The sequence below is a fragment of the Meleagris gallopavo genome, chromosome 17 (assembly GCF_905368555.1).
Source record: "Meleagris gallopavo chromosome 17, MGAL_WU_HG_1.1, whole genome shotgun sequence".
Classification (NCBI taxonomy): Eukaryota; Metazoa; Chordata; class Aves; order Galliformes; family Phasianidae; genus Meleagris; species Meleagris gallopavo.
Genome location: NC_139420.1, coordinates 11,072,969 through 11,087,799, shown reverse-complemented (window position 1 = coordinate 11,087,799; position 14,831 = coordinate 11,072,969). Strand labels below are relative to the sequence as shown.

General features: G+C 55.4%; 2 protein-coding genes across 8 annotated transcripts; one reads left to right on the top strand and one right to left on the bottom strand.

Annotated features, from left to right (window-relative positions):
* Positions 1 to 2,339: 2,339 nt before the first annotated feature.
* On the bottom strand, positions 2,340 to 12,213 carry ZMAT5 (zinc finger matrin-type 5). Of its 7 annotated transcripts, none has more exons than XM_085238456.1 (8): positions 12,074 to 12,213; positions 11,124 to 11,249; positions 10,597 to 10,830; positions 9,657 to 9,719; positions 9,393 to 9,473; positions 4,721 to 4,832; positions 3,526 to 3,722; positions 2,340 to 2,564 (listed from the first exon to the last, which is right to left on the bottom strand). In XM_085238456.1, the coding sequence occupies exons 3-8, from the start codon at positions 10,721 to 10,723 to the stop codon at positions 2,404 to 2,406; spliced, it is 741 nt and encodes a 246-aa protein (XP_085094582.1). In that variant the 5' UTR covers positions 10,724 to 10,830; positions 11,124 to 11,249; positions 12,074 to 12,213; the 3' UTR covers positions 2,340 to 2,403. The 7 variants fall into 7 exon arrangements, 6 of the variants coding, with proteins under 6 accessions (XP_085094582.1, XP_085094580.1, XP_085094578.1 ...); XM_085238454.1 differs by having other exon boundaries at positions 10,597 to 10,827; XM_085238452.1 differs by lacking the exon at positions 11,124 to 11,249 and having other exon boundaries at positions 10,597 to 10,827; positions 12,074 to 12,207.
* Positions 12,187 to 13,434, top strand: UQCR10 (ubiquinol-cytochrome c reductase, complex III subunit X). The gene is made up of 2 exons (XM_085238459.1): positions 12,187 to 12,328; positions 13,162 to 13,434. The coding sequence occupies exons 1-2, from the start codon at positions 12,188 to 12,190 to the stop codon at positions 13,207 to 13,209; spliced, it is 189 nt and encodes a 62-aa protein (XP_085094585.1). The 5' UTR covers position 12,187; the 3' UTR covers positions 13,210 to 13,434.
* Positions 13,435 to 14,831: the final 1,397 nt, after the last annotated feature.

Here is a 14,831-nt window from a genome sequence, read left to right as displayed (position 1 = left end):
GAACCGCCACTTTCAGAGGAACCACGTGGCCTCCGGGATGTACAGATAGATATATATTGAGCAAGTCTATTAGAGGTGCTGTGAATAAACATAAGGAAGCCAAAAAGAACAAAACTAATAACGATATAGGACAATTTAATTTGCTAGAAAATACAATAACATAAAAGAAAAATTAGATGAAAGAGATAACGCCTTCCCCCCAAGCTCGGCTTTTCGAAGCTGCTCAATTAATTTTAATGGGATCGCCGTCCTCGAGGCAGGTTTGGAGATCTCGGCTCAGATCCGGCGCTGGGCTGCGGTGCTGCTGCAGCTGGGGATGCCTCATTGCGGCTGCTGCTAATTGAATTAAGGCTGACGAGGAGGAGATCGTCTGCTGAGAGAGGTCTGAAGGGATGCGGGCAGCCGTGGGGCTGTAGGGAGAGCAGGGCCCTGCCTGGGGGCTGCTGAGGGAGCACGTTGGAGGGAGAAGGGCCGGCAGCAGAACTGCCTGGGTTTGGGCTGCTGAGAAGGGGCAGGAAGTTATTTCTGCTTCTCTGGTCCTGCAAGCAGTGTGGAACAGCCACAGCCTCGTCCCTGTCCCCATTCTCATCTCATTTCATTCCCCTTCCCATTCCCATCCCCACCCTCATCTTCATCTCATTTCATTCCTATCCCATCCCATCCCCATTCCCATCCCCATCCTCATCTCATTTCATTCCAATCCCATCCCATCCCCATTCCCATCCTCATCCTCATTCCATCTCATTTCATTCCCATCCCATCCCAATCTCACCCCATCCCCAACCCCATCCCTTCCCACACCCATCCCATCCCATCTCCATTTCCACCCCTATTCCCACTCCCATCCCCATCTCTTCCTTATCCCCATCCCCATCCCACCCCCATCCCCACCCCCATTCCCTCTCCCTCCAAGAGCTGCCAGAGGACACGGGGCAGAGCCCAGCAGGGCTGCACCTTGGCAGCAGCCCAGGAGTGGCTCATTTCCCTAAAAGCCTCCCGATAAATTACTGCTGCTCCATAAGAGGCACTTTGGCTCACACCATCGCTCGGGGGCTGCAGCCACCCCATCAACCCGGCACAGCTGGGGACAGCAAGTGCTGTGGGGACGTGCAGAGCAGAGGGACAGCGAGTGGGGAGACCCTACTGCAGGCTGCAGGGTGCCCAGTTAGTGACGGTGGTGCAGAGAGGTGCAGGGTGCCAACCATGGGAGCAAAGGAAGGAACTGAGAACCCCATCCTGCTCAGCCCCTGCTGGCTGCTAAGACTCCATGGTTCATGGGTTACAAATGTTTGCAAAGCCAAATTTAGAAATGTTTTTGCAGGTTTGCAGAGCTCCCTGCCTGGGCACGAGGGGTGGCACAGAGCAGGGCGGAGGGCCGTCAGCATGGCTGCGTGCCTTCAACCACAGCTAGGAGCTGCAAAATGCTGCGAGGGGGAATTGCAAAATCTCATTAGAGCAGCAGGAATCGGCACACACACTCCGCTGGCAGCCCAGAACGCCTGCAGGAAGGAGGGGAGCTCGTGCTCTGATCTGCCTCAGTAGGAAGGGAACCGGGCACGAGGCACAGGGAGCTCCAGAGAAGCCCTTTGGGGTTACCGTCACCGCATTTGGCCTCTGGGAGATGCCCAGGGCAGGGAGCCCTCCGGGGGAAGATGCCACGTGGGTGCTGTGAGTAAAAACACCCCAAGATTCCCTGAAGGCACAACCGGGCACTGGGCACGGTCAGATCCAACCTCTGTGTGCCATGCAGAGGCAGCACCGGTTGCCACAGGGCTTGCTGAGCAGGGCTGGCTGGGGCAGCTGGCTGCTGCCTGTGCTCTCCACGAATCTGGACCCAACGCCTGCCTGCGTGGCCAAACCTGGAGTGCGCTGGCAGGCAGCATGCAGTGCTGCACGGGGCTGCTCTGCTGGCATGCTGCGACCACCAGCACCGACCCACAGGTACCCACTGCTGGCACTCACCCTTCTGATATTTTCCTGGAGGAGGAGGAGCCTTGGAGTAGTTTTTATTTTTTTCCCCTCTTTTCTTCTCACCTCCAGCACAGCAGGAACAGGAGCACGGGGTTTTCGGGAGCTCCCCTGACTCTTCATTAGGAGCTCCAGCACCTGAACCAAAGCTGTTTTACGCACTACATTTAACAGAAGCAAACATAAATTATCAACACTGGAGGAAATATCAAGCAGCGATGCTTAAAAGCTCGTTTGCAGCTTCCTTTCCAGGCCCGGGGCAGCTGCACAGACAGCCCACAGAAGAGGTGCTGCAGCTTCCATTCCCACTTCCCCCATCCCAGGAGTCAGGTCGACCCACTGAGACCGCCGGGCAAGAAACAACACGAGGCTGCAATGGGGGGAGAATTTTATTAATGTAAAAGCAGATATAAATAATCTGGTCTCGTTCTCACACTAGGAAGAAGTCCGGCCCCAGCACGATGCCTCAGCCCCATTGCAGGCCGGGGGGCACCGGCCACCCCCCAGGTGGGGGGGCCCGCAGAGATGGGGGCAGCTCCTGCAGAGGGGGCCAGCCGGGGGGGTACTGGAAGGGCGTGGGTTTCTCAGGCAGGGCACTGCGGAGATGGAAAGGGCAGAGATGAGCCTCCTTGGTTTGCCAGCACGGCCCCGCTCGGGGACACCGCTCAGCCCCCTCTGCTTGCCCCACGATGGCCGACCTGACCCCCAGCTCCTGGCGCAGCTGAGCTTTGAGAACAGCACCTGCAGATGAGGTCGTGGTCTCCTCCCGGGCAGCCCCAAGCCCAAGGCAGCTGCACACTTCTCAGAGGACAAGGAGCCCTCGGAAGCGGCGGAGCTGCCAGAGCCCAGCTGTTCTCCCAGAAGCACCCTTACAGAGGGAAGAGGCTTTCTCCCCCAGCTCACAGCACAGGCAGCACTGCCACGCACGGCAGCGGAAGCACAAGATGAGAAGCATCGCTCCTTTGTCTCCAAGCGCTCGGCCGGGGCAGGTTTAAAATCACAGCAAATGCAGTGAGGAATTAATGGGAAAGGGTACAGGAAACTCATTTGTTCTTCAGCAGCCCTGACAGCAGCCCTCCCGCTTCTCAGGCCTCTACCTCTGATCCTGATGGATCCCTTTAATTGTTATGCCAGGAGAAATCTAATCACGCTCCTTTACATAATGCTCTGGAGGAGCAGCACCCTCCTCTCCCTGCAGGGCTGGCGACGTGGCCCAACGCCAGCTCCAGGAGTTCAGTGCGGTGTTTTCCAGGCAACTGGCAGAGAGTAAAGTCATTTGGCATAAAGCTCATCCCCTGTTCTGCACCAGGGATGGGAGAGGACCACAGACACACAGCAGCCCCATACGGGAAGGAACTCCCCTCGGGTTGCACCCAGGTCCTGCAGCAGCAGAGCAGCAGGACAAGGAGCAGGATGAGGCGTGCTGTAAGGTGGAACAGCACAGCTATCAACTAATGAGCTGCCCTGAGAGCAGCAGAACTCATCAATAGAGAGGATGCTGTCTGGGTACTCGATTCCCTGGGGTCTCATAAGACACGAGCGCTACGATGGGTTCACCTCCTGGTGGGGTATTGAGAGTGGCAGCCCCATGGGAATTCTTCAGGGTCGAGTCAGGGCCAAGGCTGCGTCCTTTCCGGAGGCACTGATGGAATCTCAGCACCCTTGGGGCCCGTTCTGATGGAAAGCTGCAAGTGGGCTCTGCATCATTATGGCCCACACACACACGCTGGTGGGCAAGGACACACACATCTCCTCTGGAAATGAGGGTAAAAATCAAAGCTCCGCAGCTCAGCAATCTGCACCAACGCCATCCAGCTTCCCCCTGCTCTCCAGAAAGCAATGGCACAATGACACCGAAAACACGGCTGAGGTGGAAGCTTTCAAGTGCAGGCTGTGCTGCTGAGCCCAAATGTTGGGTGAGAGCAGCATGGCAGTTCTGCCACAGCGGAGCTGGTTGAGGTGATGCTCAGCAGAACCCAAGGCAGTGTCATTCAGGACACACTACATGCCACGGAACCCCCCGTCCCAAACAGCAGGACAAGGACTGCGTTCCTTCTGAAAAGTTCTGGGGATGTTCAGAGGCCACGTGGGCCACGTAGGTCCCCACAAGGTCTGGGTTGAGCAGTGGGTGTCCTCTGTGAGAGCTGATCCATCCTGAGATTGGGGGGTTCTTGGGCGGGACGAATGAACAGGGACAGCATGACTGCAGGGCAAGGAGCAGCCGGGCTGAGGGACGGAAGGAGCAGAGAGCAGCATGTCCAGACAGTCACCAGAGAGAAGATTCTGCCCAGACCAAACACGGAGAGGACAGGAGCAAACAGAAAAAAGAACAAAAGAGAGATCTGGCACCTGCCCAAACGCCATCCAATTAAGCCTGCGGCACTGTCAGGTGAGCAGGGAAGCAGCAGGGACCTGCAGGCACCCCACAGCACACAGGAGGAGCCAATCCCACCTCCGAATGGCAAAGGAGAAAGCAGGCATGGGCAGAGGCATGCAGACAGGGCAGGCAGAGGATGGGGGAGCTGTCAGCAGATGAGACCAGCCTGCTGTCACCGGCTCCGGGCATTAATAACGCGGCCCTGCCACGGCAGCCTCCTCCCAGATATGTCTGGCACTCTGTAAAGGCTGCAGGAGCTCCCTGCCTGAGTCCCCCAGGGCAGGAGGACAGGCAGCAGGACCTTGTCACCTCCACACCTGACCTCTGGCACCATCTCCCACCCCATTTTTCCATCCCACCCCCCGGCCATGCTACCTGTTGCTCTGAGCCGCGCTCAGCCTCTTGGCTCTCTTCTCCAGCCAGTTCTCAATGGTGCCAGGTGGGATTTCTGCTCCTTCCTGCCGCAGCTCCCTCAATCTCTGCTCCCCTGGTTGAGAGAGAGCTGTCAGAGGTTTGCACTGCAATCCTTTCACTCCACCAAACCCACTGCTCATTGCCCTGCAGAGTTTCTTATCATGGAGAGCTTGCCCCTCTGCCCCTCTGCCCACCCTCCATCGGCTGCTGCTCTGGCTTGGGCAGGGAGCTGTGCCACCCCCTTCGTCCTCATCCCCAAAGCTCCCAGGGAGGAGGGGACCCCGATCCCACCCAGACACCATCTGCCACCTGTGGCCACGCTCACCCAGAGCTGCTCTCACCTCACCACCATATGTCACACGTTTAAGGAAAATATTATACGTTTCCAGACAGGGTGTGAAATTGATATTGCTTGGGCAGAGTGAAGGATCACTTCATCCTAGTGGTGGCAACCAATTATTCATCTGCCTGCTGAATATTAATAAGGATGGCAGGAATGTGCTACACAATGAGCAGCCGGAGATGGATAATTTGTCATCCAGCCTTTTCATCTGCTGCTGCTGGGAGGAGGTGACGGCGCTCGCTGCCACCACAAAGAGCTCCTGCTGGGGTCCCGGTGTTGGGGTACGCTCTGCAAGCCAGAGATAAGGGTGCTGGTTGGAAACAGGGCTGTTCACACATCTCCCACTGTTGTTCTCGAGGAGTAAAGTCCCAGCAGAGCCATTCAGAGTCAAACAGAGAGCCTGAGAGCAGTGGAGGACAAGCAGAGCAGTCTGGTAAGCAGGGCACTTGGCTCAGACTCAGGACAGGAGCTGAATGCAGCTCCCACATTAGAATTCCTCAGCCAAAGGCTCTCTGTTCAGAGCAGGGACCAAACTGGTGAGAGCCCACAGCCTCTTCCTGGTCCCAGTGAGGTCACTGGCTGTGATGGGACGTCTCCCAACTCACGCTGGCTGAAGCCAGGCCCAGGTGAAAGCCACCCAGCTGGCTCCTGCTCGCAGCTCCAGCCCTCCAGCCAAGCCTTAAGGCAGCAGATACGGACACACATCTGGCTCTGCACCCCTTGATAAACCCCCATCTCAAGGCAAATCTTCATCTCATCCTCCTCTTCAGTACACACGTTCCATTCAGTGACCGCCAAAACCTCCAGTGGATTGAAATGGGACAAGTGCTCCCAACTTGTTGTGCCAGAGGTTGGACATCAGGAACAATTTTCTGTCCAAAAGAGCAGTGAGGCAGTGGCACAGCTGCCCAGGGAGTGCTGGGGTCACCGTCCCTGGAGGTGTCCCAGAGCTGTGGGTTGTAGCACTGAGGGACGTGGGCAGTGGGCACGGTGGGGGTGGGCCGGTGGTGATCTCAGAGGTCTTTTCCAACCTCAACGATTCCACGATTCCCAGGATTCCCTGAAGGTCAGAGGTATTCCAAGATGCCACTCTGAAATGCAATTACCTTCCCTTACTCCTTGTTACTGACCACAGCCAGACTGCAGCAGAAAGAAAGACAGGTTGTGAAGGTCCTTCTTCCCTCAGCCCTCACTGGGGTGCCTGCCTCAAAGTTTAATTACAGCCAATTAAAAGAGTGGCTGCAGACACAAAGTGCCTCTCTAACGATGCAGCCCAGAATTCCACCTTCCTCCTTTCTCCCTGTGCAACTCTCAGCACAAGGAAAAACAAAGAAATCCCAGAGTGGAACTCACACCGTGCCCGCACTGCTCAGGATGCCAACGTGCAGAACCTGGATGAGGCACCATGGAAGTGCCCAGGCAGGTCCCCCAGCAGAGATGTGCATGCAATGATAGAGCCACAATGGCTGGAACAGACCCAGTCGTGTCCCTGCTCTCCCCCAGCTCACCAGAGCTGCTCAAAGAGGCTGAGCTGTGTCAACACCACGAGCAGAAGTGACGTGGATTAGCAGGGAGCCAATAACTTCAAGCGAAAAGATGCCAATTTTGCAGTGACTTTTCTTGACATGACTGTACTAAAAATGACAGCCTGGAAGTGTCTCTCTGATGAATGATGCAGCAGATGCAGCGATAACGCTTTGATGCAGTAACAGCTGGGAATAAGCCTCCCTCCCTGCTGAAGGTGGAAACTGTTGCTTCTTTATGAGGATACTCTACCTGGTGCAGAACTGCTGCAGCCAAACCAGGGCAGGCTCTATGCGATATAAAGCAGCCAGAAACGTTCCTGCTTAACCCACACGACCAGCACAAACAGTGAGGTGAACTCCCTGCCTTAAGAGGCCAAACTTGAGAAATAAGGCAGCGTTCTCTTTGGCTGTTAATGAAGTACATCGTTAGCACGGAGAACTTGCTGCCACAGATCTACCAGCACCAAGCACCAGGACCCAGAGCCCAGCAGCTGGAGAGGGCTGTGCCATCTTTTAGAATGCAAGCCCACCCCTAGCAAATAGAATCATGAGTTGGAAGGGACCCTTAAAGGCCACCTGGTCCAACTCCCCTGCATTGAACAGGGACACCCACAGCTCCACCAGGTGCTCAGAGCCCCATCCAGCCTGGCCTTGAAGAACGCAGGGCAGTTCAATTAGTGTCTACAGCACTTCATCTCAGGACTTCTTCACAACCTTATTCTGAAGTGCCTGCCCCGGCGAAGGGGAGGACAGCATTACGAGGATCAAGCCTCCCATATGACTATTATAACCTGTCCTTTAACCTGCCATCCACGAGCTTGCTGCAATCTCTGTCCTAAGCCTCACCACCTGAAACACTGCTGCTTCAGCAGCCCAAGGAGCGCTGACTCGTCCCCACAATGCACCTAAAGGTGGTTTGGCACCTGCAGCCATTTATCCTGTCCAGTCACAGGCTCCACCTCTTGCCCACCACGTCCTGCTGAGCCCTTCCCTCCACCAAACCTGAAGTTGAGCTCTGTGTGACCCTCGGCCAGAGTGCTTGGCTCCACAGGACATCCACGGAGCAACACTGTGAGAGAGGCGAGCAGCATTTAACTACAGCCCAGCACGCGTGACAGCACAGCCAAGGAGAGGCACCCTGCTGTCCCCTGGTGAAGCCTAATTGCTTAATTAAACGTTTGACTTAGTAATACAAATGCAAGGTTTCCAAGCAGTCTCCCAGGAGCCACTTTCTCACCAGCCAACTCCCCACTTATGCCCGACCCATCTGACACAAGTCAATATTCAGTAGCAAGTGCAACTGGCAAGGCAGCCTGCCCAAGCACAGAGGAGCTTGCCAGCCTTCCCCCGCAGCTCTCCTCTGCTCCAGAGTGCTCTCTTCCCTGCAATAAAGAGCCTGGAAACACCACAGTTTCCTCCAAACACGCTGACTTGTGAAGCCAGCCTGGCACGTGAGCCCTGCAGCAGGGAGGGGTGACAGCCATGGGGAGAGCGGTGCTGCTCCATGCAGCCCCACGAGGTGGCTTTTATTGACTGCCAGCACTGCTCAGCTATTGATTCAGCATCGCCCCGGGGACCTGCACTGACTCAGCAGCAGGGAGGACTGGAAGGAAGGCAGCTTTCAAGTCGTCCTGCCTTCCTCCCACCTCCCTGAACCTGGAGCCCACGCACACCCCAAATCTCACATGGGACTTGCTGGAGTGAGTCCAAGCACCTGAAACAAGAGGAGAGGCTCGTGGAGGTGGACCAGGGCATCTCAGCCATGTGTGTAAATACCCAGGAGTTAAGGTGACAGAACCAGGCTACATGATGGCATCCAGTGAAAGGATAAGAGGCAATGGGAGCAAATGGAAATATAGGAATTTCCAGTGAAAGATAAGAAAATGCATTTTTACTGTAAGGGTGGTCAAAGGTGGTGTGGAGTCTCTGTCCTTGGAGATGCTCAGAACACACACAGCCCTGAGCAGCCTGCTGCAGCTCACCCAAAGAGCAGCGCAGGGTTGGGACAGGATGATCTCCAGGGGGACCTCAACTACTCCATGTGGCCTCATCAACTCACTTCTTTTCTGAGGAGGAATGAACGCTCCAGGGAAAACAGCTGCTGCTCCTCTTAGGGTGGGGAGGCAATGCTCTCAGCAAGGAAAAGTTGTGTTAGAATGAAGAAGTGCTCCCGAGACTCGGAGCAGGGAGCTATTTGTCTCCTGCCCGAACTTCAGTTCCACTGAAAAACCACACGAACAGAGGCTGTTTCTGGACCGAGGGCCCCATTTCATCTCCTCAGGACAACACACCTGATCACCTGATAGCTTTTCACAAGCGTGAGACAGGAGCAAACAGCTCCCCGGACATAATAGAGAGGTGGGGGGAAACCAAAGCCATAAATTTAAGGGGAAGCGATGAACCAGTGCCCTCTGCTGCTGACAGATTTTATTCCCCGACTGAAAAAAAACCCCGAGGGCTCAGGAAGCCCACTCTGCTTCAGCTGCTTGCTGCTAAGTGGCAGCAGCGCTGCTCAACTCTTTAGGTTTGTGTCTGTGCCAGGAGATCAAGAGCAGGAAGCATCTGAAAAACTGCAGCAATTACAGGCAGCCTCCGGGCTCAGCAGCCAGGAGAGGCAGGAGGGAGCAGCCACATTCACAGACAGCACAGGATCACACACTCTCACTGCACAACACCTCACGTGTCCCCCTGCAGCCCACCATCCTTGCAGCAACTGCCCCTTCCTCAGAGACTCCCCTGGGCATTTTCTTGTTCCAGGGCTCACCTTGCACCTGTGCACTCAGCTTCTCCAAATCCTGCTCTGTCATGTGGGAAAATCTGCAGTTGGACCCAAAGTCACACTGCCCTGGAAGAACAGCCACAGAGCTCCGTGAGTAATGCACACGAGGTCCTCCATGTAAATGTGTGTGCAAACCCAGGTTCCACCACACATGGGGCACACAGACCCGTGCCCCTCACTCCCCCCAAGGCAGACACACACACACATCGGGGCTCTGCAGAGCTCACCAAGGAGGTATTTCCACCTCACCTGTTGTTAGAAACTTCCGACAGGGCTTCTTGCTCTGCTCCTCTTGCAGGATAGCAGCAGCATCTGGGGGAGATAAATGACACAACGCAGGACAGGATCATGTCTTTTGCACAGTAGCATCCTACCAGAGCCCCACATGAAGGTATTTTACAGGACAATCCCGACCTTAAGTCAAGGGCAAACTGAGTTAACACAGCCTCCACCTACACCCCAGGCTTCAGCTTTTTCCTGGCTTGCAAATATCCCCTTCCCTGCTTTCCTCTCCACACTTCTTCCCCATCCAAGCAGCACAAAAGAAGCATGACAGAAAAGCAACACTGCTCCACTCCTGTGCAGTGCAGAGGAGCAGGCAGGTTAACAGGGCTCTGCCAGGCCCCACTGAACCCCGTGCTGAAGCTCAGGCAGACAGCAGCACCGTGCTCCTTCACCTGTCCTGGGCAAAACACAGCAGCTCCTGTAGGTTGTAGAGAAATTTGCAAATATCTGAAGATACGTGGAGCCAAGACAAAACACCCACTCAGGGCTGAGATGAGGGATTTGATGAATCAGAGGAAAATGAAGGGCGGAAGCCTGGGAGGAAGAAATGCGCCAAGCCATCTGCCTCACTGTCACTGACCCACGTAGAGGGCTGTTGGGCACTGAGACCTCCACACCGGGCCTTTTCTTGGACCTTTCTTATTTCCACATACACTGAAGCAGGCAGCAGATGCCTCAGAGCTCTGCAGCATTCCCCTCAGCTCACCAGGGAACAGGCAGCCTGCAACACCTACTCTTGAGGAGCTGGAGGGGAGAAGCAAAGGAACATACGAGCAATGGCTTCACCATCACTTTAATCCAAGCTAAGTCTTTGGATATTGCCAAAACACACAATGCCTCGTGTCCCTCATACCCCAACCACACACTCAGATCACATTCCTGGGGCTGGCACTGGGACACCCACCTCGAAACAAGTCGTACCAGGCTCTTTTAGCCCGGAGATGCTGCACTCCGTTGAGGTGTTTCTTCCTGTTGTGCAGGTTGTCCTGGAAGGACCGGTCACAGTAATCACAGAAATATCTTTTCCCCATCTCTCCTCCTGCAAAGCAGCTCACACAGCCCCAGAGCTGTCAGGCAGAGCCTCGGTGCCCGGGGATGGAGAAGGACGTGCTGAAGGAGCAGAGATTTACAGCGCCTGCTTCCAAAGGAAAACAACTCAAATCATGGAGGGCTGGCAGAGAGAGGAAGAGATGAGACCTGACATCCATCCCTCAGGGACTGGCATGGCGCTGTCTGCTGCATACACATGGCAGGGCCAGCTCAGCTCTGCGCTCCCCACTTCTGCCACCCGACGGGATGGTGGCTCTGCTAGGAGATCACTGAGAGCCCAGGGATCCCTGGAGCTGCACCAGGGCCAGGCACACGGACCTGGGGCTGCAGACAACCAAGTGAGCCGCCACGCGAGGGGGGGAATTCTGCATCCACCCTCACCTCAAGGAAGAACCTGAAGAACTCCTCGGGGGCAATAAGGCAGCTGCTCTGGTGCACCGTGCCTGGGGCCGCCCAGCTGCTGCAGGTGCAGCAGGGAATCTTCCCCCCAGGAGCCTCACATTCTCTCTGTGAGATATAAGACACCTGATAAATGCCAAAGATGGATAGACTGGGAGATAAACTCCAAAAGCAATTCTCCAGCTTTAGACACCTTGACAGCTAAACGCATTTAAAAAATAACGCGGAGAGCAGCACGAGAAAGAAAGATTTTATAAATAAATCAGGGTGGGAATCAATCACTGCCTCTCTAAGGATTCCTCGGAGCTGGCAGGAAGCGCAGCAACAAGCGGAGCCCAGGCTGAGCACGGCTGAGCCACCTGCGAGCTCCTGCCTTCCCAAAAGCATCACGTCCCCAAAGCCTCATCTCTGTAGGGAGCTCCGGGACTGGGATTCACAGCTCCCAAGCAGCCGGAACCGAACGCCGCCTCACAAATCACAAACACCCCAAACTGCCGTCCCTGAGGCGGCCCTGGGCGGTGCAGCAGCACCCGGCGCGGTTGCGGAGCCCAGAGGAGGATGGATGGCTGCCACGCTCAGCGCCGCACGCAGCTGCTACGGGCACAGCCACCTCCTGCACGGCCCTCTGCAGCGCAGCTGCTGCGGAGGAGGAGAACGAAGCATTTTCTGCAGCGGTGCCGCAGGACCCCGCACGCCCCGGCGGAGCCCCGCCCGCAGGAGCGCAGAGCGGCGGACCCTCAGGTCGCGCTTCGGACTCACGCGCGGCGCCGGCAGCAACGACGCGGCACTCAGCGCACGCTCCCTGCGGGAGAAAAGCCCCGAAAGGGATAGAATTGAAACCTACTGCAACTCCTCCCAGCCTCCCCTCCCCCCACAAGTCCCGGCCCCCCGCAGCCGCTCTCCCGGTTCCGCGGCCGGCCCTTCCCGCTCACCTCCGCACGGCCTGCGGCCTTTAGCGCAGCGCCTACAACTCCCAGCAGCCCCCGCGGCGCGCGCCTACGGCTCCCAGCAGCCCCCGGTGCGCAGGCGCAGAAGGCGCATCCAAGATGGCGCTGCTCAGGCAGGCTTACACCGCGCTCTTCCGCCGCACCTCCACTTTCGCCCTCACCGTCGTGCTGGGCGCCGTGCTGTTCGAACGCGCCTTCGATCAGGGCGCGGACGCCATCTTCGAACACCTCAACGAGGGGGTAAGGAAGGGTCGGGGCGCTGCCGGGGCCGCCCGGCGGTGGGAGCGGCCCTGAAGGTCAGCGCTGGCCGGGCTGCTGCGCGGCGCTGAGGAGCGGTGTGAGCTGACGGCGGGCTGCCCGGATCCAAGGGCGGATCCAGCGTTAGCAGGGTCACCTCAGTGCCCGCTGTGTCTAAAACAGCCGTCTCGTGTCCTCTGCCGCCTCTCGGACCTGGGTCGGCAGGTCAGAAAGCGGCTGGAAGCTCAGGGCACGCGGCAGGACAGCCTGAGCGCCCCGCAGCAGCTGAGCCGGGGCTGGGGGGCACGGAGGAGCGAGGCGACGTCCCTTCCCGTGTCTCCTTAGCGGCAGGCTTTTGTTAGGGCTGTTTTAATACACATCTGAGCTTGAACTTTGCTCTCAGCTCCCATCCTGCCCCAGTGCAGCGCTTCTCTTAGCCCTGAATTCACCAGCAGATCTCAGTACCTGGATAGGATTCCTTTGTGTGCATCTGGCTGCGCGCAGCCTCGCGCTTCTCCTCTGCATTGAGACAAGCGCGGGAGCTGTGGCAGTGCAGCAGCAATAGAAGGCACAACGGGAGGGCAGGGAGGTGGATGGAGCAGCCATCCTGAAGCCTCTGTGCTCTGCTGTGGTTGGTCAAGGTTTGCCCAGGCACAGCAGGAGGGCACAGGGCAGCTGCACCCAAGCTGTCACCCTGCTGGTGTTTGTGGATGTCTTTTCCTGCACATTCTTCTGTCTCTCATTGTCTGTTACTGATAACGTACATTTTAAAGTAAAGCTTTGTCCCAGGACTACTGAAAAGCTAATTGTTTCTTTTCTGCTTGTTTTGCATACAGAAACTGTGGAAACACATCAAGCACAAATATGAGGCAAGCCAAGACTGAAATGTTCAGCAGCAAGATCCAGTCTGGGGTGGCAAAAGACACTGCAGAGAAGGATTCAGTCTCCTGAAACGGGTTATACTGAAATGGAATTGGGTCCCTGACTGATTCCGAGCCAGATTATATCAGCCACCTACTGATATGATGTCAACCAAGATGGACTCAACGAGTTCTGCTGCTCTATTGAAACTTACTGTGTTAAAATAAAACAAAAATGCTTGACCCGTGTTTCATGCTTCTGTGTTTCCCTGCCTTGTTCTTTGTTCTGCCTGCAGCTTCTCCTTACCTGCGAAATGGAGAATGCTTCGGCACAGCCCCAGGCCTTACTTTCAGGACACTGTAGGAAAACAAGCTCTTTGCAGGGTAGTGTGAAAGCCCACACTCGCACAGCTGAGGGCCACTAAAACACCACTGCTGGCTTCTGTCCGATGAGAACTCAAGCAGGGGCAAGGAGCTGCCTGCTTTCCTCTAATCGTATTCAAAGAAAAGTGAACGACTACATTCACAAGGTTTTCTATAAATCTTTAATGCAGAGCTGTGCTGGTTTTTGGCTTCTCGTTATTCCACAGCTGCAGCCCAAATCTGCTGCCCCTGCCTTAAGCAGGGAGAGAACTGCCTGCCCTGTCCTGCTGCGTGCCCTGTGCACTCGGGGGGCTGAGTAGTACTAAATAGGGTGGTGTGTGACTTAGCCTGTCACCACATCCATGAAATGGGCTGTAAATGACATTGCTGACTGTTTCTGTGCCTTGTGGCTCTCAGAGTGCTCTGTAGAGCTGAACTGTTAGGCAACTTGCCTGGACTGCTGTCAGCCTGCCTCAGTCCCCTCAGATTGCAGCAGAGTTGCTGAGAAAGGACAGCAATCACGTAGCTCTGCAACAAGCATTCGTGCCTCTGCTCCCATGGGGAACAGAGTAATTTCTCAGCACCTTCTCTGAAAGGTCTATCCCTGTTCTCAGAAGCCATTTCCAACATCTTCATGAGGAAGGGCTATTAGGATACTGTTTGGGTTAATGATTCAATTAAAACAGAATTACTCCAGGGAGAGATGGCAGAAACCAGCTCCTGCTCTCCCATTTTCCCTCTAATCCAAGCCTGCTGCTGGAGGACCTATAAAAACACCTCTCCCTCCTTACTATATTCTTGCTAATAAGCTGCAATTTTAGCAATGGATGAGGCAGTGCAAATTACAGCCAGCACTAATGAAAGCAGCTTTATTGGGTTTGTAAATATGTGCCAGACAGAAGTAAAACGTTTACTGTAAGAACATTAAGAGGTCTTAAAAACATTGTGCTTGTTTTTGAGCAAAAAAACAACTACAGCTTTTCACAGTCCCAGCTGTGCTTTTACAGAGATGCTTAAGAGGAGAGGTTTAAGCTTTCTTGGGATTATCTCCTACCATATAAGTGCTGCTTTACTCCAAGTTCTGGCTGCAGTGCTGATAGCTTCACACTATGCTGAGCAGGCGATAGAGATTTGTAGCTTCTTAGAAGCAAGAACTGAAGATGAATACAGTATTAGGGAAGAGGAGACAGCATTGTAGCAGTCTGGCAGAGCAAATGAAGCTCTCAGGACAGAGAACAGTAGCTATAAAACACTGGAGAATTCTCCCCGTGGGTAATTTTCCT

Coding starts and splice junctions, on each gene's coding strand:
- ZMAT5 (XM_085238456.1), bottom strand. CDS start 10,723: ATGGGGAAAAGATATTTCTGTGATTACTGTGACCGGTCCTTCCAGGAC. Junction 4,833..9,392: donor GCTGAGTGCACAGGTGCAAG/GTGAGCCCTGGA, acceptor TCTCTCAACCAG/GGGAGCAGAGATTGAGGGAG. Junction 2,565..3,525: donor TCTCAATACCCCACCAGGAG/GTGAACCCATCG, acceptor CCATCTCCGCAG/TGCCCTGCCTGAGAAACCCA.
- UQCR10 (XM_085238459.1), top strand. CDS start 12,188: ATGGCGCTGCTCAGGCAGGCTTACACCGCGCTCTTCCGCCGCACCTCC. Junction 12,329..13,161: donor TCGAACACCTCAACGAGGGG/GTAAGGAAGGGT, acceptor TTTTGCATACAG/AAACTGTGGAAACACATCAA.